The sequence below is a fragment of the Amphiprion ocellaris genome, chromosome 16, assembly GCF_022539595.1.
Source record: "Amphiprion ocellaris isolate individual 3 ecotype Okinawa chromosome 16, ASM2253959v1, whole genome shotgun sequence".
Classification (NCBI taxonomy): Eukaryota; Metazoa; Chordata; class Actinopteri; family Pomacentridae; genus Amphiprion; species Amphiprion ocellaris.
The window spans coordinates 17,276,543-17,301,779 of NC_072781.1; the positions used below are offsets into that span (position 1 = coordinate 17,276,543).

At 43.2% G+C, this 25,237-nt stretch overlaps 1 protein-coding gene across 5 annotated transcripts in view; it reads right to left on the minus strand.

Annotated features, from left to right (window-relative positions):
- Positions 1 to 604: 604 nt before the first annotated feature.
- LOC111574718 (signal-induced proliferation-associated 1-like protein 2) overlaps positions 605 to 25,237 on the minus strand; it is an 88,167-nt gene continuing 63,534 nt past the window's right edge. For 2 of the 5 annotated variants that reach the window (XM_023279450.3, XM_023279452.3), the window contains exons 11-22: positions 22,916 to 23,062; positions 21,342 to 21,445; positions 21,107 to 21,195; positions 18,937 to 19,310; positions 16,199 to 16,468; positions 15,041 to 15,094; positions 12,991 to 13,120; positions 8,562 to 8,781; positions 6,998 to 7,129; positions 4,596 to 4,713; positions 2,872 to 2,950; positions 605 to 2,444 (exon numbers count right to left, since the gene is read on the minus strand). In XM_023279450.3, the coding sequence (XP_023135218.1) occupies positions 2,298 to 2,444; positions 2,872 to 2,950; positions 4,596 to 4,713; positions 6,998 to 7,129; positions 8,562 to 8,781; positions 12,991 to 13,120; positions 15,041 to 15,094; positions 16,199 to 16,468; positions 18,937 to 19,310; positions 21,107 to 21,195; positions 21,342 to 21,445; positions 22,916 to 23,062 (1,864 nt within the window). In that variant the 3' untranslated portion in view covers positions 605 to 2,297. The remainder of the gene's footprint in view (positions 2,445 to 2,871; positions 2,951 to 4,595; positions 4,714 to 6,997; positions 7,130 to 8,561; positions 8,782 to 12,990; positions 13,121 to 15,040; positions 15,095 to 16,198; positions 16,469 to 18,936; positions 19,311 to 21,106; positions 21,196 to 21,341; positions 21,446 to 22,915; positions 23,063 to 25,237) is intronic. The other 3 variants (XM_023279454.3, XM_023279453.3, XM_023279455.3) reach the window with 3 other exon arrangements.

Here is a 25,237-nt window from a genome sequence, read left to right on the forward strand (position 1 = left end):
CCCAAATGGCCACTTGAGGTCGGTTCCAAAAGTGAGTCAATCCCCACGAAGCCCCATGTTAAAATAACCAACTTAACAGAGGAAATAAACATGTTTACAGGCTGCTACAAAAAGTAGTTTTAGTCTGTTTAGCTAAATTCCTCAGTGATTGCAACTTTGCCAGGAGGTCAGTTTTATAAAACTCACCGATATAAACTGTATTAAGGCTGAAGTTAATCAAAGTGAAGGGTGTGGCCAGTCTGAGTGACAGGTCAGTACGGTCAAGGGACAGTTCATGACCCAGAGATGTTTGCATGACCTGCCTCAGCTCCACACGCTGCACCTCCGTGCTCACTGTGGGATCAGCCAGGAGTTAGAAGTCAGCTGGATGGGTGGAGCCACTAACGCTGAGCTTCAAGACTGTTCTTTGGAAAACAGGAACGTATGGGTGGCATTTTGCAGGGTTTGTCCATCTTTATATGCAGTCTGTGGTAAAAGCATGAAGAGGGTTAGGTCTGTATGTTTCAACAGCATTGGGTACTGGTGTACCAAAGTAGGGACAAGATTACATTCATAAAATTTCAAATGGTAGCAGAAGAAACATTGTAAAGAACACAGAAAGCACTTTATTTTTACAACTACATTTATTAAAAAAAACAACCAAACAAACAAAAAAAAGCAACCCATGTCCCACCAGGGATGAGACAGTTTATGGAGAGAGACATTTTTAAAAGCATACAAACCAGCAAACTGTAATCTAGCAGCATCCAAATGTTGGAATCTCCAAAATCATCATTTATATATTTAAATATATATTTTTTTTGCCCTGGCAAGCTACACACTTTACAACATACACAGAGCTTTATCTCTCCTTAGTGCAGAAAGAAAACCTTAATAAAATAAACAACTTTAGGTTAAATAAGCTTAAATAATAGTGTTAAATACAAGACACTTCTGTGGCAGATATGTACAGAAATAAACACATTTGGCATTGTAAGTGTGGTTCACTGGCGCTTGCTCTAATGCTCTAGAAACCACTGCATAAGAACATAGTTTGCTGTGATAAACTACACACAACCACTCATACACACAGATATACACACAGACATACACACAGACTCATTCACACACATGATTTTATGTCAGTGAGCCACAGACAAGGCATGTGTTTAGAAAAGAGAACTAAAAGCAAAGAGAAACAATCCATTTACAACCAAGAGTTTTAGGCACAGTCTCTTCCTGTTTTATAAATACATGTCAAATACAACTGCTTCTTGACAGGAACGCTTCATGTTTGTGCTAACGCCTTTTTTTTTTAAACACAGTTTTGTAACTACCACTTTGTTATTGCTAGGACATTGTGACAGTGAATGGAAACTACTGACAAACGTGTGTAGGGAAAAAGCACCTTTAAACATCAAAATTACTGCCATGTGACTCTACGTTACAACACAGAGGAAAATAAAAGGTGGAATTAATTCAAAGAAAAATCTCAAAACATCAAACCTCAAAACTTTTGACTTTGGGAACCGTAAATCCAGAGCAAAAAAAAAACAAAACACAAACAAAAAACCCAGGGGTTTCAGTTGAGCTACATTCATTTTCCCCCCACTGTACGTTTCAAGACCGCCACATGTGGACTCCTCTTGGTGCAAGCAGACAGTAAGTACCACTTCATTATGTCCAGTACATTCCTCCTCTCCTCCTCCCTCTCGCCTCGCCCTTCTACTTTCCTGTGTCCGTGAAGGCCGGCACAGAAACAGCTGTGTGACAGTGTGTGCAGTATGATACAGTACAGCTGAGTATACAGTACAGTAGACTGACGCGACATACGTAGGTAGATTATATGTTGACTACAGTAAATGAGCTTTACATTCCACTACTGTAAGAAGATCCCAAGGACTCAGGCGGGGGCCCCGGGGGTTGCCGTTCTCAATTCGTCTCCAGCGCCGGAGATGAGGAGGTTTCCCAAGAGTCTCGTTTGCCAGGAGAAAGAAACCGTTAACATCAGAAACAGCCCTGCACTTCAGACAGGGAAGGATCCAAAAACTAAGGTCCAGATCAGGGTTTCAAGTCTCTCATACAGGGCTGCACAACAGTCTCCTGAAGCATGGGGCTTTTTAAAGAGTCTTGATTACTCTTGGGGCCGGTAATGGTTTGTTTTAGAGTTTGCCTGTGGATCATCTGGGAGTCTTAAGTAGGAGTTGAGTGGGTGCCCAGGAGGAGTGAAGGCCATCTTGCTCTCTCTCCTTTGTCTTTGCAGGTGTCTCTCTCTCTCTCTCTTTCTTTCTCTATCTCTCTCGCTCTCTCTCACTCTCTCAGGGTTTCTTATCGATGGTGTGAAAGAACCACTCTGTGAACTTCCTGAGCTGAGCTGCTGCCGTCTGACTTTCCTCCTGCAGTCGCATGTTGTCCTGTCTCAGGTGTTGCACCTCCTCCTGCAACATCGCCTTATCCTCTTTCTCCTGAACACACAGGAACACACACACACACACAATCAAAAGTGGGGCATGAGGCAAAAATAAATGGATACAAAAGAGGTTGATAAAAGCCCCGCTATTACAAGAACATCCGTCTGTCGTCAGCACAGTGTAAATGGGAGGCATTAACATGGCAAAGCAGCCTTTCCTCTGTTCTGATAAAAGTGCATTTCCTCTCTTCATTTTAAGCACATTAGTGGAGGTGGGGAAATGTTGGGCTGGGACACAATAAGGAAAGGAAGCAGGATATTGAATTAAGTGAATGAGTTTGCATTACACAGACCCCAGGGCACCCATTATTCAATGTCTGTTCTTATGAGCTGTGTGACACAGACATGCACTGTTTGCTAACATGAAGAAGAAAATAGTGACAAAAACATCATAGAGAAATTAGGAATATATGTGTACTTACCTTTCTGAGGTCGTGCTGCAGCTGCCTGAGGATCACTTCCAACTGGTTGACTTTGCCGGTTAAAGTCGAAGGAGAGCTGCTGTTGGGGTACACAAAATAGGACGTTGGTAGGACTCAATAAAGACTCCTTTATCACAAAAACAAAACAAAACGACTGTTTCTCCCATTAGACAGTCGCTAAACTCTGTCCCCTTTAGGTACACCCATCAATCTTTACATTCTCTAGCCTTGATTATACTACCTGCGGATCCACACACATGGAGCTTGGATACCATGGACACATTATATGCCATGTGGACCCTCATATATTCAGAATGGTCAGTGTTACACATTGGCTTCACATGGCATGACGTGCAGTTTACAATATTTTCAGAGGCAGGTTTAGACTGCTGCTAGCTTGCTAATGCTAAAGCAAAATAGGTGGGGTAGAAACTCCCCCTGATTTTTAAATGTTTCTGATTGAACCAGTATCCTACATTGCTACCTCTATCCAGGATTTCGGTACAGTACGGTAAATAAAGATGTAATTATATTGTAATTTATGCTAACATACAGCAGAAGGTGTGATCAAGAAGTTCCAAGATGGCATCTATGTAAAGGAGAAGACTTAAATACAGTCAGCATCCCATTCTAAGTAGTCAGCTTGTGCAGAGATACACAGTTCTCAGTCTTCCTGCCATGTGTGGAATGCTCCTTGAATATCCAGTTCTGTATGACCATCTGCGCTGAACCCTGGGCCTCCTGCACTGTTTCAAAATGGAGACCCTTCCACAAATCTGTGGCCACAAAATTCACGCTAGATGTTTTTCCTCAAACACCTCCAGACTTTGTGTCGTAGCTGTAGACTCAACTCTTGTCACCAGTAATGATTCTTAGTAATAAGGTTGGATCAGGTTGATGCAAAATTTGATTTTTGCACAGTTTGCTCTCTGCGCAAATTTGAACTTCCAGTGGTAAAATTGCAAATACAGGACTGATAATGGTGACAACAGGGCTTCCAGAGAGTGCTTCAAATGTAGCAGGAGCACTGGGAGCGGTATATTGCTGCACAAGGTAAATAAGTCTAGGGGGAAAGCAGCAAAATTTAAATCAGGTGTTGTTTTATGTTTGTTTATAGGCATGGCTCAGACTCCTTTAAATACTTTTTATTAAGGCAGAGGATAAGAAATGAAATTACTGACAAGTTAAAAGAACGTAACACTATCTTATTCCGTTCGGCTAACGGTTCTGGACAGCAGTCTTTCTCAAAATGTCATGCACAGCAGGTTTGTTGCATTAGGTTACATGTTAGATGTTCCAGTCCTGCACAGGTATTTATATATATATATATATATATATATATATATATATATATATATATATATATATATATATATATATATATATATATATATATATATATATATAAAGATGTGTCTTGGCTCTGGAATTAACACTGCAGCTTCCGTTAGAGCAGACAGACACACCGTTTACACCTTTGTGGAAGGAACTCACCATCCTCCGAGCTGCTTGAGATACAGAGAATCGATTTTATTGGAGTTTCATGCACACCACTTCATCATGTGGAGAAATCCAAAGCTTGACAGGCCTGCGGTGCCTAGTAACAGTTGCTAAGCTTTGGCTGAAGAAGCAACGTTTGTGGGGGGGCAGGTTTAGCCAACAGTCAATATTCACTTGCTACTGGAGTGCTGGTGCTTGTGTGTGTGTTTGTTGGTAAAACCTACTCTGCTTCCAGCGCTGCTCCCTCCGCCTCCACCACTCGTCTGGTCAGCTCTCTTGAGATCTGCAGAGCTTCGGCCCGCTGCATGTCTGTCATGGTGCAGAAAGACGCCACGCGCTGGTCTGGAGACAGAACAGGTGACGCAACGGGTCATACTCTGCCTCTAACATCAAAGCAGGAATTGTGTTTTGCATAGCATTTCATTTTGTTAACATGCAACTAAAATAGAGCAGAACGACACACTTGCATACACACAGTCCTGACAGGATGAGACGATTCATTCATGGTTTGTATGAATGGACGGCTCTGGTTTAAGTGCTGTTGCAAAGCCACTAAAGACAGTCCTCCCATACTGAGGGATCTATAACCACACAATAAGGACGGAGGTGGTAAACAGGGCATTTCTAGACTATTACAGATAAAGTCAGTCCCTTGGGTGTTGCTCCAGTGCCCTCACCCCTCCGAGTTTCCTCTGACAGCTGTTTGGCTCATAATGGGCTGGATCCCAGGGAGCTGTAAGACACCAGTCATGCTTGTTTTACCATATCAGGCCCTTAAGCTTTGTCAAAGCCCCATGGAAAACCCAAACTTGGCATGTTACGCTTGGGGACTGCTCAGTTTTAAGGCGTAATGCTCTTTTCTTTAGAAACCACTCTTTCTCAAGCCCTTGGTCTGAGACTAAAGATAGGAGGATCTGCATATTCATAGAAAAGATTAAGGAAACCCTTCCATTAATTTAGCCCCCAAATGAAAGCTAATCCACTCCAAGACAAAAGCTGGCCGAGCCTGGAGTTGGTTGTTCAGACGACGCAGGAAAAGGAGACCAAGCCTTCATTTACATATGAATGAACATTTTCCTCATATTCGAGGCTGCATCAGAAAGATTAAAGACTTTTACGAAAGCAGAGGCTGGCACAGAAAAGAAGCTCGTCATTTCGGTGTGACCTGGTGTCCAGATTTACTGGACAAATCAAAGAGAAAAACAGATTACACTGAAGAGAAGAGGCGATAATCTGTGAAAATAGTGCGGCGTGTTTACTTGTGAGGGAACATTAAAACATGTCCAGTTGTTGACAAAGAGAGTCTTCAGTGATTGCACCAAAAGCCTTTTGTTGCTGAAATTTAACAAAGCCTGCTTTTAAATCAATTTGCTCCTACTTTCAAAAGTCAAGAGAGCACAGAAAGTGTTTTTTGTTTTCTCGCGGCTGCTGCAAGCCAATCCAAACTGCCTTTTTGCATCATGAAAATGAGCAGTCTCTCAGGATTCACATGACCAAGGTTATGAATGCTATAAATGCTTTACATCTCAGCCAACCTCTTTCTCCCCTGACTCCAAACAGAGCTGGTTAAACATACATGGCACAATATCAGCCTGGAGCCACTTTCTGCTCGGCAACAAGGCTCCAGTTTACACAGCGCTTTTCTGGGCCAGCTAGGCTGCCGTGACAACTGCCTTGGTGCTGCCAGTCAGACTCTCCATCATCTCCACTGATTCCACTCTTGCTAAATGATAGGCTGCGGGTTATGTAGCAGGAAATGGATCAAAAAAGAAATTCCACAGAGAATTCATTAATTATGACAAATGGATGGTCACATGCTACATTGCCTGCTCACAGCTCCGGGGTCAGATGGAGTTCAAGTGGAAAGAAAACTCATGGCATGTTAGCGTTTCCGTGATAGATGGGAAGTACATTGGCATGAGAGTGGTTGAAAAACAGTACTTAAATTAGAGAGAAATGAACAAATGATGATGCTGACCATGCCGTGGCTGAGATGTGTCAGTGCTGATTAACTGAAAGAGTGTGACTGAGTGAAAAGACAGCTTTCTGTTTTGACAGGACTCATGTCATTGGGAGAGACAACATTCTGGTCCTCGAAAATGTATGTAAATGTTTGTCCCACGGCTCGTTGCCACCGAATACCCACAAATACTCTCTGTAGAGGGAAAAATCTCAACCTTTCAGTGGGCCATATTCAGACATTCAGAATTAATGGACAGACAAAAAGGCCAAGAAAGGAGACTAAATTATCCCCAACTAACAATCCAAGGACCGAATAGTAAAAACCACCACTGTAACAATCCTCTCTGAGTGGTGACTTTATGGTGTGAAAATTGGCTCCATGTCTGCTGGCAGCTCATTTTTCCGAACAGGGCTTGATGGGAATCACAATGGGGCTCAGAGCACAGGTGCAAAAAGCAGAAAGATTCCCAGAAGTCACCTCCTACAGCACTTAGGAGACACTAGAAGAAACACAAACACGCAGCTCACACAGTCCTACACATGCAAGCGAGGGAGCACTTGCAGATTGCAGACATACAAACACACACACACGCTAAGCAGCGAGGAAGGGGGAGTTACGGGGGGGTTTACACAAGGTGCCAGCAGCTTCAACCAGGCTGGTTACCTTCAAAGGCTCGTGCTGCATCAACCAGGTGAGACCAGTCCAGGCCTGAGGCAGTGTCTGGGAGGGGCATGAGGCCTGGGTCGCTGAACTTGGACCTGTCCGCCAAGGAGCCGTCAGAGAACCAAAACTCATCTGCAGAGACAGGCAGGCACTCCGATCAGTGTCTGGGCCTGGCCTGAGATTAGGGCTAATCTTTGAGTCACCCATCATTTTGCATCAGACAAGAGGGGTTGGGGGAGGAATGGAGGGGCGTAGAGGGAGAAAGGCAGGGAGTTCATTTGAGCTATTCATTGCTACTTAAAAGAATATTTATAAAACCTAATGTCAGTCCTGCACATCGAAACACCGTGCTGTATTAGTCTATGCTCAGGAATGCAGCTCCAACCCTGATCTGGCCTCTAACAGATCCTCCAACAGGTTGCCACAATTACACTTTGAAAAGTTTTTTATCCAAGTGACAGCACGATAAGCTCGAGTCACATTAAACCACCTTCTCCCCGCATAGCACTGACAAGGCTCTGTCTGAGGGGCGATAAATGACTTGTCTAAGTGAATGTCTTCATGTTTCAATCAATATCTCCTTTCCCTCCCCTCGTCCCTCCCACCCTTCCTCCCTCTCAGCCCTGAAAGACAGAGAACGGAATAAACAAGCTCCCATTCTGCAGAGAGGCATTTAGGAAAGCATGAGTGGAGAAGCAGAGAAGAGACAGAGAGCTTGAGGTGATGCTGACACTCTCAATTTTCAATTTACCCAGCGTCTTGGAGCTTGAGTGATTCACTGTTTACCAAATTGGGCTGCTTCAGTAAGAGAAAGAAAGAGCCTGTGTTCTCAACTATCCTTCAAAACAATCAGGAATCCATCAGGTTGACAGCCAGAAGAGGCTAAAGTGAAAAACATCTTTCCAAAGCCATTTTCTATCTAATGACAGCAGCAGGAGACAGGTGAGGAACGCTGTGGAAATGAGACAAGAGGGACAGTGAGGGGAGGCAGGCAGGGACTGATGAGTGAATGAAACATTATGTATGACAGACATTGTGACGCTCCTGATGGAAAAATAGGCGTGTTCATGTCAGAGATCTTAAAGACCTGCAGCAGTGCAGGCAGGACACATCACACCTCTCGCCACTAATACATATTCAGAGGATGCTGGGAGAACAGTAGAGGAGGGAATACTAGCCAGCAGTGACAGGTGTCTGCTTAATGCAGACGGAGTGGCAGGTCCCTTGCAAGTAGTACGGTGCCTCACCCATTCCCAATTAGTTGGCTATATTGAGGAGTGTTGCTGGAGTGTGCACCAGTTGTGCTAATGATATCGGCAGGACACAAGTGGCTCTTCAAACAAGTATCTAGATCCTGGCTCTTATCTGGTGCCAGAGAGGAGGAATGATAATCCAGGAGCAACATGCAGAGGAAGTTTAAATTAGCCCTCCTGTCTGTACGAAGCATTTTAACGAGGCAGGTCATAGTTCTGTTTGTTTTCTTTAAGGCACGTTCTCCTCAGTGATGTTAAGCATTTGAGGTGTTTCTTTTTCGTTGAACTGGCTGTTTGGGAGCTCTACTTACTCCGTAGGTTGGACGCTCCCTGGTTGTGGATCATGCGAGGAGGCAGCGTGCTGTGGTACGGTGGAGTAGTGCTGAACAGGATGTCGTTAGGCATGGCTTGGTCCAGCATGGAGCTGTGTGAGCTGGCATACGACGAGCCTTTACGGTTACTGCACACGCTCTCATCCGACAGCGTTCGGTACAGGGAGCGTCTCGGAGACAGACTGCCCACGGCTGACACCTGAGAGAAAGAGAACAATTTGTCAAGAAACAGTCACAACAGTGAACATGTTGGAGATGAGTGATCTCCAAGTTCCTGCCACTGCCCCCCGTCTGCACCTGCGTCTTTCCTCGGCACAGCAGGTTTACATGAGTAGGCAGTTGGGTGGGTAAGTAGGGAACATCAGGGAGCAGTGTCAGCAATCAATTACAGTCTTTGCTCTCAGGAAAATGCAGATGGATTGAGCACAGCTTGACAGTGTCTGGCTGAGTGGGAAAAAACCCGGGGACAGGGCTATTGGAGGTGGTGATGGAGGTCACTGCACTGTGGCAGCCAATAGTTACTAAGCTTAATGTGAGAAACTGCAAAAAACATAGAAGACTTGGAGTCATTAAAGTAGATGGAGACGAAAAATATGAGCAAAAATGAGCCACAATACCAAAATTCTCCTATTTTTGAAACTTGCAAACCTCTATAAGTCATGCAGACTTTGCAGTTGTCTCCGGACAAGGATGCAAAACTTTACATCAGAGCAAGCTGTGTGCCTTCGTCTGACGGAGAGAAAACACAAGGTATTCTCATGTAGGGCTGCAATTAATAATTATTTTCAACGTGGATTCTGTCAGTTATTTTTATGAGCAATCAATTACATATTTAGTCTATCTATATCTATTTATAAAATGGTGAAAAATGTTGATCAGTGCTAAGATCCAGTCTTCAAATGTCATAGAGATGTAAATAAGTCAAAAAATATAAAATTTTGAGAAGGTAGAATCTGAGAATTTTTTTTCCTAAAAAAAAATAAATTAAAAAAAAAAACAGATTTTTCAAAATACCTGACTAGGAATTTAAATGTCTCATATTGTGCCTCTTTTCAGCAAATTCATCAAAGTGTCACATGTCCCCACTGTGTGTCTTTCAGTTTTTCAGCTCAAAATAATACAAAGATGATTCATTTCACCATGACTAAATAACCCCTGGTTTTGGGGACCGTTTTGCTCTGAAAACCAATGAGCTGCTGCTCTTCCTGTGCTCTATAGGGAGAACAGCCAGAACTGTCAGTCACAGTTTGAGCTGGATGACGATGATGATATTAGTTTGTCAAGTGTTGCACAGCCCCTGGGTCGAGTTCCTACTGTCTTGTAAAGCTGAGAGGCTAGATATGAGGGGAGTTGAGGAATGGCAGAAGTAAATGTCCTCATATCCTAAAAGCTTTTATTTTACACCTCCAAATTTATAACAACCACAAAACACAATAAAAATGGATTTTCGCCACATGGAACCTTTAATAGTTGACAGCTAATCTATTATTCGTTGCAGCTCCGCTCCCCTGGAACAGCCATTATGGCTAACTGCATAGGGATTTACAGCCTGTTGACTAGTTTCCTGACCTAACCACCGTGCCATATTGATCTGCGCATGCTTACTTACATGTCTGAGGCTGCTTTTTACTGTGGTTGTTCTGCCTTCTAAGAAAACTCCAAATGCTAAGAGCAGTAATGGATTATCTTGTTGACTAATACATGATTATTGTGAGTCATTTTGCTGTGGGAGTCAAATGAATGCACCAGATTAAAAAAAAAAAATCAAAAAATACTCTAACCCAAAAACATCTGTGCAATTCTTGTAGTCAGATCAGTCAGCAAGTTCATATAACAGAGCTTCTAAAGACTTGAAGAGGGCAATGCCAGACAAAGTAGAGGTTAAAGGGTAACACAAGGTTAAGGATGAACAATCACAAAAGCTGTAAGGGCTTGAAAAGCAGCATCATCCTGAGGGGATGTCCTCTATCCACTGAGAACAACTACACTGGATATGAGAGATGCAGAGAGATACTTGTGCTTCGTGACTGTGGCCAGAATTTTGACAGAGGATCTCCAGTTTAAACACACAAAACCACAAAGACCGATCCCATCCATCATTGTCCCATTTAACTAACATAAATACAGCAGGAGTGACATCAAAAGTGGCCACAAATGATATGCGGGGCAGTTGGCCAGATGAGTAAATGTCTGCCTTTGGCTTCGCAGCTGTAACCGACACTAGACTGGTATCCCCGCAAGCCGACACCCAGCCATCTCCATTTCAAAGACAGATCCCCCACAAATCCCATGGTGAGAATTAAACAAACATCTAGTCCGTCTTTAAAGCTGAGATATATACTGGAATTCAAAGCCGCGTACACATACTGCGTCAAAAGAACATCTCAGAGGCTTTAACTTAACAAGGTTGTCTCTTATTGCAAGTTTTCCCACCCAACTTTACAAGATTAGACCCCACAAGGTTCTTGCTTATCAAAACAACTTTAAAAAAGATTTGTTGCTCCCTTATATAAAGCAAAAATAGCACAGATTTAGAGGCCCCATAAATGCAGTCACGGCCAATGAAACTATTTCCAGTAGGGCTTTATGTTTTTTAAGAACGCCATCTATTTATTACATCTATGGCTTCACCAGACTCTCTGAACACATCCTGGCACTGCTGAACTGAACCTGCTGTGCACATTACCCAGAAAATATCATATTAATAAAACCTGCAAGGTTATTGACTATTCTGGTGTGTCTAAATCCACCTCAGCCAGCAGCAGTCTCAGCCTGATTTGAGCTGTAAGGTCTTTGAATTCTTTTGTACAACAACAATGCGCTTATCAGTGGAGGCAGCATTGACACATCCACCTAGATTTTCCCTGATTTCCCTGACTTCTTTCCTCGCTGCCCACACCGAACAAAGACAACAACCAGCGCTGGAACCCTTTGACGTGCCACATGGGAGGATGTGTTGGACAACCACCTATTCAGATGCTTTTTTTCTTTCCCACAGGAGGTTCAAAAGAGGAACGCTGTGGGAGAATAAGCTGTGAACGGCCTTTCCTTTACGTCAGCGACACAATGGCTTGTCTGTCTATGGAAGGGCGTCCCAGCGGACATGGTAGTTGGCAAGGAAAATCTCTCTGCACCTGCTCACCCACACAAAGAATGGCATCAGGTGACCACCGGAAGTGACACATGCATTAACCTTTACTGTGTGCTCTGCTTTACCACTAAGTAGATGAAACAAGTCAGACTGTATTATGTGAACTGGAGATAAATTAACAGTGTTTCCAACGTTGTCATTACTGTAATTTGATTTCTTTATGGGCCAGCTGATGATTGGAAACATGCGGCCCCGGTGAGCTGCTACCAGAACAGAGCTGTGTTTCGTTATTGGGATCATATGTGTATATGGTTAGAGCGCCTGGCTCTGTGCCCTCCCTGATGCATCTCTTTTCCAGACTGCTATTCCACACACTATATTATCACAGTGAATCACACTGGTGAGTGTGATTACAACAGACGCCCTACTGCTCTTTGAATCCACTGTGTGCGTTTGTACTGGTTACTGCGCTTTCCGTCTCTGCGGGAAACAAAATGCAATCAAATGAAGGGGTAACAGCACAAGCCTGATACACCTGTTTTCATTTCAGACCGGCGCTGATGCCGCCTCGATCTGCTGTAAGCGTCACATTTTATGCATACTGTAAGGCTGGGAAACAACAGCAAGACAAACTAATCAGCCCACTGAGCTGCTTCGTGTGAGGGACAAGGCCCACCTGTGCCAGAGGACATGCCTGTCTTCTCTAGTGAAGTGAAGTGCATTTGTATTAGAATTGAGTAGCATCCAAAAATAACCCATTTGTACGTCTCCAGGGTCCTTTCCTGGTAGATAATGGATGGGGGATGGTGCAGGGAACTCAAGATGCAATTAATAGAGTCTGCAGGAACATCAAACATCGATGCACTCTCTGCAACTTCCTGCCTTTAATCCCGACATCCCGACTGAGCAAACTCAGGCCCTGCTATAAATTAAATTAACCAAACACTCCGTGCCAGTCAATGGGGACTGAAAGGGTCTTGTGTCAGGAGAGAGGAGGCCTATCAGCTGCGGTGCTCAGCAGCAGTGCCAGCTGATGGGCAGCAGATGTTTGATAAGCAGCAGATGTTTGTTCTGCTTTTACTTGCTTCCCAGCAAGAGGTTATCTGCTCCGGTTCTGGCCCTGTATGTATGGGGTTATTAGTCTGCATGAGGAAATAGCCTAAGGTAGACTTTTAAAATGTCATGTGATAATGTTAATACCAGTCAGTGCTTTACGGTTTTAACAGGTTTCATTTCACTCTCTGTAACGCAGAACATCAATATAGAGGTTAGGAGTCATTAATTAATCAATCAGTCATTCAACCACAATGACCTCACCTTCCGATTCCTGTCTTCTCCTGGTGGGCTGACGGGCAGCATCATTTTAAGGTATTCCTCTTTTGAAAGTCTCTGCAGTGATTTTCCATCAGCTTGTAGCCGGCAGGCAGCCTCTTGCGCATACAGCTGCCTTTAGACAAAACAGAGGGCAAAGAGAAGCACAGCTCATCACAAGGGTCACCTGAAACACAACCCAACAGGGAGGCCTCAGGGCCATCGCAGCCTGGGTTCAGAGGTAGACCCAGCTACTTAGAGAATACTGGCAGAATCACACAAAGGGATCAGGTGGAGGATCCATCTTAGCATGCCAATATCAGGTGCCTACCTGCTAATTTTCAAGTCAGGTGCATGTGGGGTAACAGGGATAGAGAGAGGGAACTAGGGAGGGAATTTATTTCCAATCCCACCCTGTCCCACAACACTGTGCCAAAACCATGATTAAAAAGACTGCAAAGCATGCAGCCAAGCACTGTGAGCGGTAGAAAGGAAAGAAAAACAAGGCTTTTGGACAGAAATCACATCCAGAGACAAGTACAAGTGTTGTTCAGACAACAATAGAGGAAAACATGAGAGCTGTTAGACAGGGTTGGAAAAGGACTCGCGAAGAGGTGATATGTTTTGTTGGCAGTGGCTGTCGGCGGAGTTTTGTCTGAGAACATCTGAATGATTTGGAGAGTGTTTAGCTGGAAGGGTAGAGGGCACGGAGGATGCGACGACCTGGCTGGTGAAGTCGTGTGGCTGTGAGACCTCTGCTTTAAGTGAGCAGCCTGAGCATGACTCTTTGAGTGCTGTTGGCAGGGTGTTAGATGGCTGCAGGGAGATTTGCTAGATGGTTAAATGATGGGACAGCCTAGCTATGATGGTTACCTAGAGACACTATTGCGGAGAGTTACCCTGTTTAAAGGTTTGGGCGCCATGGCAACCAAGCCCTGAATACACAGAAAGATATTGCAAATGTCTATGATTACTAGATGACATTCTGACTGATCCATGAGGTATCTGGCTTCAAAAGAATTGCTCTATTCTTAAGGCTGCATCTGGGAAAGTAAGTGAAATTAATTCAGATGGTGGCTTCATGCTAAATTGTTGGAAAATATCAAAATTCTTTTCTGCTCTATCTTGACTTTGTGCATGTCCAGTTTGCTCCAGCATGATAGATCCATAATTAGATGAAGACTTGAACAACACTGAAGCTTTGACCTTTGCAGTTAAAGGTTAGTCCACTGTGCAGCAGCTTCTGTTAAGTGTCTACAATTTTTTAATAAATGTTTTCATGTACAGCGCGAAAGGAAAAAAAAGATATGTTTTCATCTACCTGTCTTCAATACCAATTATGAATGCCAGTGTTTTCATTCTGTGTTTTTAAGCTTGGCTGAAGCCAGAAGAGTTGGATATCCAAAAACGAAACTGCAATAAAGGCTTAGGTAAACACATTTTTTTCATTCTCTCTTGGATGTTCTGATACATTCTTTTGCTACTTCTACTATAGACAGCATAGATGCACATAACCACAGCATCCATGTGTCCTGCTTGTTGCATGTCACTCCTCCTCTCTACAACTACAGGTGTTGATAAAAGCTTTAAAGGGCACACATGTTTCAAATAAGACAAACTCTTTTATCTGGGGAATGACTGGTGGGTATGGGCACGGAATGCCAAGAAACATCAGCAACTGATGCTCATTTAAATGGGATCTTTGCACATTTTCTTGAATTTCTTGGTAGAAATGTGTGTATTAATATACATATTTTGTTTAGCTGAATTTTTTGGAGGTTAACATTCTGAAAGAAAATGAACTCGACGGAGTGAGTGTGGGGGTTGGATGGATAGCACACAAGAGTAGGATTCTGTACAGCAGAAATGTCACAGCAAGTAATGCACAGCTGGTTGTGCTCCACTTTCAGCAAGTGCAACATGGCAGGATCACCTCTTGAGACCTGCCATGAGAGAGGATTGGGTGGTAGTCTGGGATAAAGGGGGTGGGGCAGTGTGTGTGAGGGGAAGCAGGCTGGGTCAGATCAGGACCACGGGGTTGACTTTAACTGTGTACCTTGAACGCTCAGAAAGCATTTGGAGAAGGAAGGCTAACAAGCTCTCCGCTCCTCTGAAACAAGAAGCAGAAGCAAGAGAAAAAGAGCCGAGGGTTAGAAGCATTACACATCCTGCATTACATACAGTGTTAGAGCAAATGAGAAAACTTTTTGGAAACGAGGAGGAGAAACTTCATTATGTTCGAACAATATCTGTGAGTAATATTAGGCCATTTGTCATGAGGCACTGTTATGTAAGATGAAATAAAACAGTAGGAATATATAAACAAACAATGGGTAGGGTAACTGAATTACAGAGCTTTTTCATAAGTCGGGAGATGATGACTTCAGTGGATGCGATCAATCACGCAGCCATAAGTAGCAAATTTCACAGTCTAAATGAAATTACTTGGGAGCAAGAGCAGGGGGTTTCTTCCAGGGCAAATCTCACATTCTCTGCTCCAAAACATGCCCGGAGCTCGCTCGCAAACACATCCAAACAAGCACGCATACACCTACACACTCCATCAAATCTGTGTTTCCATTTCCCTATCAATAGCTCTCTGTTCTCTACGGCAAATCATTTAATCACCAGGTTGATACAGTCAGTCATCAGTGGGAAGAGTATATGTTTTCTACGTGGCTGAACGATGGCATACATTTCTCTTCCTGTGCCATATTGCTACAGGCTGTACAGTGGATGGTGTCTTTATGCTGCATGTGTGACAGCAGTGTGTTGTTATGTGTGCATCGTAGCTTGGGTCCCAGCAGAGATGCTGATCTGGTAGAAGCTCGGCCTGTCAGTCCAAGGGGACTTGGCTTCACAGGAAAGATCAATAACCACAAGTGACATGTGCCAAGTGTATTATGTCTGTGGTTTCATTGAGCTTATTTATTTTGTGGCTGTCAGCTTCAATCAAGGCCAGTTTATGCACTCTGGGTGGGCTGATGGGGGTGGGGGCAGTACGTCTGAGAGGAAACAGCTCTACAGCGAGAGAAACAGTGCTGCATGATTAAAAAGTGTGTCATCTAGCTTTGCATGATAGCTGGTACTGAACTTAATGTGAACCATGTGAATTGGAGCAAACTTTACAAACTTTTTGGTATTTTTGTGGCATTGTGCACATTTGGTGATCTCATACATGCTCTGTCTTGCTTTCTCTCTCATACACACTCACCCACACTCTGAAATGCTGGGAGGTCCCTCAGTGCTGTGGGCATCATCATCGTCATCATCATCATCGGTCGTCTTCATGCCCACTGGGAGTTTGCAACTGGCCTGTGTTCGTGTCTGTCCACAGGCCTCTGAGCTGGGCCCAGACTCGGGCCCCGGCCCCGGCTCTGACCCTGAGCTGCTGGTCTGGGGGATGGTGTACACCTTGGACGAGTCAGCGGATATACAGTATCTGGCACCGCGGGCCAGAGGACTGCCAGAGTGGTGTGAGCCACTGATTAAACAGCAAAAAATAAAGAATAACATAACTCAAAAGTGAACATAAGATGAATGAATTTAAAAACAAATGATAAAAAAAAGCACAAACAAGCTGGTAACAATGAAAAAATATGGACAGCTGCTAGCAACACAGCTCAGCCTGATGTACAGAAATAACCTAATATGAAGATTTTTTTAAACTCAAAATGATTCATGAACAGTCTGCATTGCAGTTGGCTTAGACAGAATGACATAACATAATCAACGCACAACTATTTCCCCCTTTAACCTACATCGGAAGATGACTCATTTCTACTCCATCATGTAAGTATTCCCGCTGAACTTCGTCCTTTTAATATTTAGTCAAATATCAACTGACAAAACACATTAAAGGGTCAGTGCATTCAAATCACAGAGAGGCATTTCCCCACTCACTCTCAGGGCTATGCAGAGGTTCAGAGACATCTGCCGCTGTGAGTTCTGCTGATGTATAGCTCTCAAGCATAAAAAATAAAGTAACTGCATGCCACAAGGTATAAAGGGGAAAATGTTTCTAATTTTGCTATCTAGGTGAACTGAACCCTGAAATTCTAATAAAATGATCAAAGAATTGCTTTATTTGTAGAGAAAAGTTGGTGTATATTTCTAGAAGTATTTTAGCTACACATTAAGAGGTTCAGTAAAAAGCAACCTGACTTCTCTTTTAGGCTGTTGAAGACGTTTCACTAGGTGAAATGTGAAAAATCTGGTTGATTTTTACTGAAGCTCATATGATTACCATGACCTAAAAATCAGAGTTTAAAAAGTAGCAACACCAGTGTATTGGTTGATGTACATACAATTTACCACAACATTTCCCTAATTGGAATGTGGTTTGTGCCATTTCTTTGTTCGTGACTATTGTTTCAGCTTTTTGAAAATATTTAGAAAAAATCATGGTAGATGAAGGGATCACATTGAACAGTGATGTGAAAATGAGCCATGCATCACACAAAGAACGCTGCTCGTCTGTCTTTGCTCCTGTTTATCTTACATTGTCCTCCACTATTGAAAGAAGTCCCCAAGAATCTCACATCTGCTGTGGTTCCTTCCACTCATCTCATCGTTAAAATGAAGGTGGGTAGCGTTTCTTTCATGTCGCTTGCCTTGTTAGGATTCATCTGTTAGCTGCTCAAATGGATCTCGGATTTAGATAAACAGCGTAGGTCCATAAAGATGTTTTAGTTTTGTTCCTGACGTCTTGCTGTTTGCTGGGAAAATTTCAGTAAATGTAAAACATTCTCTAAAATACCCTGAGACGTCAGAGCTGGCTTTAGCTGGAGGCACTACACACTCTGTTTCCATATTCATGACCATCTGGGCCACACCCTGCAAAACGTGCTCCTGCTGCTTCACTGTTTGCTCAGATGACACTCTGGTGTCAAAGACCATTACGTAAAAGGTGGGAAGTGCCAGACTAGTCAAGGTGATTGCAGGGGGCTCTTTCCGGATTTCTGAGTGATATCCTGGACTGGACAGCTCTGACACCTCCCAAACAGGTCAATGATCTGAACAGACCGTGGTAACAAAATCCTGTACGGCGTAAACAAATAGATACCCATTCTATTTCATGAAGACAGACTGTGAGTGGCTGCAGGGCCAACCCACTCTGACACCCCTTCTTTCTCCCAGATGGGCCCCAGTCTGGTGAGGAGAACTTGGAAGACAGTGTGATGAAACCCCCCTTCATTGCTGCTACAGTCTGACAGCAGCCCCACCTGCCAGCTTCAGCACAGCTGGATGAGCCAGGCTGCAGGTCATCAGTGAGGGAGCACGGGTCAGGTGAAAAGGTCACTTAACAGCCAGCAACATTTTTTTTGTTGCTTGCCTCTGTGTGTTTAACAGAACAGATAATAGGCTGAATAGTCTGGCAGTGGTGGCGTACGAACCGCATATTTGAACGTAGTGGATTTTGCTCTGAGCCATGGATCATGAAAAAGGGTGTGAATTTCCTATCAAGCAAATTACTGACCCAACGAAATACAATTAGGCCACAAAGGAACAAAACATTTGCCCACAGAGAGGAAAAACATCAAAAAGTCACCACTGACATTAGCAAGAGTACACAAATGGTAAAAGACTCTGAGTTGGGTGACCCGTCTCCAGAGTAGCTTCAGTGCTTCTTGGCATGATTTCTTCAAGCCCCTGAAATTCTACTAGAGGCATAAACACAATTCCTCTGAAGAGATTCCCTCATTTGATGTTTTCATGATAGGTTTGGAGGGTGATTACAGATATGTTGCTTCAAGATCTGGTAGCTGTAAAGGCTCTTGGTCTTGAATGTAAGTCTCCACATTTTCTGTTAATTTGGTGCACTTCTGCTAAAGGGAAGCTTCTGTTACCCTATACACAAAAGATCCAACAACTGGAAATTACAAATATAAACAGTCGTATAGGACAAGAGGAAAAAAATACTAAAACACATCAGCTGTGTCTATACTCTACCTTGAATGGGATGAGATCTCACTCAGGTCTCCAATGCTGCCCTCCGTCACATGACTAGACATGATGGCGGAAGCGTAGCCCTGTGGTAAGTACAGCTTCCCGTGATCTTCTTCCGACGTCCCGTCCTCATGGTGCTCCGACACCCAGGGTTGTCCCTGCTCCCCCACCCTGCCCTGCAGCAACACCCGGGCCCCAGGGGCCACACAGGGATTAGTGTCTATGCCGCTGTCTGTGGATGCCCCTTTGATGTAAGTGAGGCCCAGCATCTCTGGGTCCATCAAGTCTCCAGAGCCAAAGTGCTTATCGTCGCTGTTGCTGGAGGCGTTGCTTGAAAGGGTGTTGCTACTTGAGTGGCTCGAGTTTTTATCACCCGTCTGGTAAAGAGAGAGACAGAGAGAGAGCAAGAGGGGTGAAGGGGAAAGAAATACTGTAAATCAAACAAGGTTGAATAGCAGCTGCAAATAATTCTTACGGTTGTTTAAACATGCTTGGAGTACCAGACAGGGAGGGGTTTACCCATCAGGCTTCATCACATGTTCATGTGTCCCTGACTGAGGCGACAGCTTGTCTTCTTGGGAGCCATTATACAGTTGGTGAGTTGACAGTAACAAGTAGGAAGAAATAGAAACAGGCTACACTGAATGTCACAAACTTTTCAGGTGATCTCTTCAGTTCTGGTAGTCTTTTAAGAAATCAGTATGATCTGGCTCCTACATCTGTTTAAAAGTCTAGATGTATAACATTTTCATCTGCTAGTTTCCACTGTTGTTCATCATCGAGCTGAAAAAATATTCAAGGTCAGGCCAACATGACCTCAGTATATACACCATATGTATCATCAGCCTTACAAATCAATTTGTTGACTGGAAAAAGAGGCCTCTAGTAACGGGGGTTAACAGTGAGGCTTAATTTGCAAGTACAGACTGAACTACGAAGGATTGACCTATCATGCTTAATTTGTTATGCTACGCTGAACACAACTAATTCGCATTGCATCAAAAACAGTTGAAAAAACAACCTCTGTGAATTAGGGACATACAGTGCCAAGAGAACGGTTTAAATTTTTATCCAGTGGCCTGGGTTAATGCAACACTGGCTGAAAGCACTGAAAGAAGTTGCTCGGTTTATGTGCCAGCCTCCAGCATCAAACGGGAAAGAAAAAAAGACACAGTGCTGGGCAAAAAAAAAAAGATAAATGAGGGAGAGGGGAATGGGAAGAAAGAAAGGGGAAATGAGAGGGTAAAGCACTTAATATATTCAACCTTCTAGGAAAATGTGTCCTAGAAAAGTGTGAGACAACCAGAAACGGTGATGAGATGAGATGCCCGTTAGCATGCTGATGAAGGGAAAGTGATAACTACAGAGAGCGTCTAGAGGGTACGACATGAACATCCCAACTGAACACCCCAATTGAGCTGCTGATTGTTGCAGAGCCCATAAACAAGGGCAATCTGACCTCACCCAGATTGTAACAGCGATGTGGCATAAAGCAGGTCTGGCAGTACAGAGCTGTACAGCACAAAACACTCAAATGCAAACAAAGCGGAATCAAACTCAGAATTTTCAAATATTGAGCTCTACAAACAGAGTCGATAATACATTTCTAAACTTCCATGAGCCCTGTAAACGCCAAGCAGTTTGTGTGTATTTTTTTGCTCCTGTCATACTTTCAGTCACTGTGGGCTCATTTTTTTTGCAGGAATATAAAGTCCTGCACCTTTGTGGAAACAGCACAACTATGGTTTGAAGTAGAGAGAACTCAAACATTTCTTTTGTGCAGTATGACACAGACAGAATACCATAAATCATCAAAAACTAACCCTTTATTTTTCAAGAAAAAACCCCATATATATGCTAGTCTTCAGTTCAAGCGAAAAGTCCCCCGATTTTTGTCACAACTCCTCAGTTGCTGCTGAGTTAGTCATGGCTCTATGGTTGTGCCACAGAATGCAGAATTCACAGATGAGTAGTTCAAGAACTGTTGGAAAACTGAAAATCACACATTTCTTCAGGATTTTACAGTTTCTAGATTGAATAAATGGAGGGATATTGATGATTTTTTCAAAGAAAACATGCCTTTCAAACCTACCGAATGGTTTTGGGGTTCAAAGGGTTAAATGTCACGTGGACAGCTTCTGTCAAATGAAATTAAAGTTGATCACACATTTACCCTGGACAGCTTGTTGGGCGAGTCTTTTCCTCCTTCTCTTTGCTTCAGAGGGTTCAGGATCTTGGTGGAGGGAATGTGCCATTTGGCCTCTGTGGGGCCAGAAGAAAAGCATTGAGAAGCAGCAGGCATGAGCACAAAACATAATTCATGCTTATTGGACTGTTAAAACATTACATCTGCTGACATTACATGCACACGAATCATGACTGCCTAAATGAAGGAACAGCAGACTCACCTGCAGACCTGGTCCTCTCCAGAGTGGGCTCTCGCTCCCTGTGGATCTCTCCGTCTCCCCCCTGCATGTCCCCTGGCCGCTCATGGAGGATGGGAGAGGGGCACCTGGAGGAAGAAAGGGGAAGAGAGAGAAAATGGGCTGTAAATTATTTCCTGTCTATAGAGTGAGCTCTGCATTGTAGTCAGTGAAAAGCTTCAATAGATTTACCACAGATGTACAGCAATTAGCTCAAGATCATTTAAGGTCAAATCACTTGAGCTCATAATAGAATAAAGAAGCTGCCAGACAACGCTGACAAGAGACCTCTTTTCATTCGAGTCCGTGTGCCAGGCGCTCTTTTGCTCTTGTCAAAAGGGAAAGAGCAGCAAGTTTTTCAATGCAGGTCTTAATTAAACGTTAAAGAGCTAATAAAGGCAACAGCAGATGAACAGAGGCTGCAGTGTCTCGAGGTCTTTAACAAAGACTCTAATTGTAGATCAGCTAGCTGTTGTCTGTTGTTGTGCATCGTGGCATAGTGGTCCTCGTGAGCTCAGTGCACTTTTGAGGCCTCTGACAGAAACCCAGCAGTGAAGAGCAAAGCCTCTTGTCACGGTCTATAACCATTTACAGACGTTGGTCTCTGATGGATTCTGCTCATGTACAAGATTCAGTCTGACAGATGTTACGCCTGTGCAGTCTACGGGCTGTGTTGCTCTGCAAACCATTATATGATTGAGAAAAAGATAAAAAGCAACACGTTGAAAACAATTTTACATTGCAAAGAGAACAAAATAGACGAAGTGGAAAATCTGATGACAAAAAAGAAATCGTGGTTACAATGATTATGTTGACAGATGCTACAAAGCTTCATCCTCTTGGCCTCTCTGGGATTTTCAGTGTCTTGTGATTATTTTTTCAACAAAAACTTCTTTTCAGTGGTTTTCTCCAAAATTGCAGCGTAGTTTGCTAGAGTGGCTCTTCAGTCGCAGCAGGAGATACAGAAAGACAAGAAAGAGTTCTTCATAATTACCTCCCATTATACTTAACTGCACATCCTTTTTGAATCCTCTGAACAGAGGGAGATAACGGTGCTCACTGTTACAGAAAAGAAAAATACTGTACCTGGTTTGGATTTAGCTATAAACTGTCCAGTTTGATTTACAGAGTGGTCATTTATGACAGAGGTAGCGTTTCTGTTCTTTTGAATGAAATCATGAATCCAAAGTTCCAGGATGACTAAATGGAAACTAGAATAATGCATGTTATATGAAAGAAGTCTCATACATAAAACTCTGAAACTCGTCATCTTCCTACTTCCCTCTTTTATGCTCTGGATGTGGTATTAGACCATGGCAGGCATAATTCTATTGTTTTGTTAGCTGAGTTCCTGCAAAAAACATGTGAGACTGACCAAAAGTGCACTGATGATTTAGTCATTTCATGCGGAAAAATTGCTGTCATTTTGCAAAATTGCAAGTTCTCCGAAATAGTGCTGGGACTGATTGTAGCTGCATTCATTACTATAAAACCACATAATCCTGAAGGGACTACTTAGAGGCTATTTCATAAAAAGTAACACTGCTGTGGTCCTGTACCCATCATATCCAGGCTGCTGGGACCAGGTGCCGCTGCCGCAGGGTCCTGGATCACTGGAGGATGACTGGTTGCTGGGGGAGCTGCGGTAGTGCTGGTCTCCCTTGTTGCATGAGGTGACTTGGGGATTCTCCATATCCTGCATTGTCCTGCAGAAACCCAGAAGATACACAAGTGTTAAGGACACTGCTACAAATGGTGAAATGTAAAGTCGGATGTGAAATGATTATATCTAAATTTTGGTCTGGAAGTAATTCCTCAGACTTTAATGAAATTCTTAGATCACATAGTCACATCTTCAAATGGCTTAGTTTGATTTGCCAACAATCCACAACAGAAGAATTTACATTGATCGAACTAAAAGGAAAGCAGAGAATCAGTAAAATCAGCAAAATGTTGCCATTTTCTTTGGTAAATTTCCTAAAATATTAGTTATTGTAAAAACTGTTGACAGTTCTGGTAATTTCAACTGTAACAAATTACTGAAGACAGTTTTGTACACCTTGCTTAGATTTATTTTTGACTATAAAAGTAGAAATTTCACAACAAACTGGAATTATTTTTCCTCCCATACACTAATGACATTATTATTGTGTGTTGCGCCAGAGAATAGTCTACTGCATGTGACCCCTGAGAATAATCTTCACAGAAAATGTAAGAACTGTCAGTGAGGGAGACGGTGTCTTGTTCTCCAAAGACAAACAAAAAGAAGAGATTAGTTACGGTAATAAGAGTCAGTGAATAATCCAGATGGTGGAGCCCTGTGTGGAAGCTTCTGAACGTAAGAGGAGGCCTGAGATTTCTACTGTTAAATTTCTAGCTCAAGCATTTATCTAATTTAACTTATCGACTATCAACTTCGTTCAGCCTATCCAAAGTGGATTTCACTGCCCTGACCTTACTTAATGTCTTGAGACAAGAGGTTTCGTTGCTTACTTTCGCCTGACCAGGAAAAACTTGCCAACGATGGCCTTGAGTGAAAAATAAACACTGGATGTGAGCTGCGTCTGCTGCCTAGAGGCCTTCCCGTTAACCAGTACACCAAAGTAGGATACATGACCGGACGCAAATAAGACTGCAATAACATAGGCAGGATGGCTTTCACATTAAGTCTCCAGCCAAGTCCATTTGGATACTCTATATGCCACATATCTGTTTTTTTTTCTTTTGCTACTGTGTTTGTTTATCTAATGAGTTTGGGATTGGATCTGTGTTAGCTTGATTTCCCAGCTGACAAAACCATTTCTTACATGTTAAAAACTAAACAAGACGAACAAAGCGACATACGAGGATTTGGGAATGTGCTGATAAATCTAATGAAAATAATCCAGTAGAACTTTATAATCCAAAAATCACAATATAAACATCCATTCAGAAGGCGACAAATTCTTAGTATCAACACGTTCTGCTTCGTCATCAGATTTCCTTTGTCTAGACCTCCATGGGAAACTGGACTGTCAGTAACTCTATCGTAGCACACATCATCAAACGCATTGGCCAGATCGTTACATTTCCTCTCCGGCTGAAATGTTAGTCTCCTCAGTCGGGTCCAAGCACTTTAATGGGAAACAGCAGCAGCTGCTTTTTGTTCCCCTTCTCTTCTTCCCTTGATGTGAACAGTTTCGGGGGTTTATTGAATGCAATTTTTGTTTCTGTGCTGCAATAGCATTCGGAGGTACAGAGATTATGGGCTGGTCTCAGTTGGCTGCATAGTAGGCATCATATTTTATGGTACAAAGGCTGGATTCGGCTCCATGTGTGGATGAGATGATGCTTTATCTAAGCTATAAAGATTTGCATGTGCCCTCATAGACCAATGGTACCCAACCCCCAAAACCCTGTCAGATCAACTCAAGTACCTGTCAGGCTGTTCAGTTTTCATTTGTAATGCTACCATTCAAACTAGCAGGGCTACACGTTTCAGCCACTTCTGTTTCAACCATTTATCCATTACTTTAGCCATCTCCCAACCACTCATTCATTTGGGCACTTTCAGCCATCTATTCCAGCTATTTAAAACGGTTCGCTACTTATCCACATACTTTTCACACTCTCACACACTGTAGCACCTTTTCAGACATGCAACCTGGCGGTATCTGCATGTCAGCCTCATGTCCAAATGAGCACCCTGGTCACTTTTCTGTAAAAGTCTTGCTGGAAATATGATCTCACTTTCAACGTGGCAGAAGTCTGAGCAGCATGCTGTAGCACTAACAAATAGCTCTGCACAAGCAACATAGTTCACATGGTGCGACATGATTTGGGATAGGCTTTTACCAAATTTCACCCTAATACTGGCTCACAAACATCACAGACAGCACAAA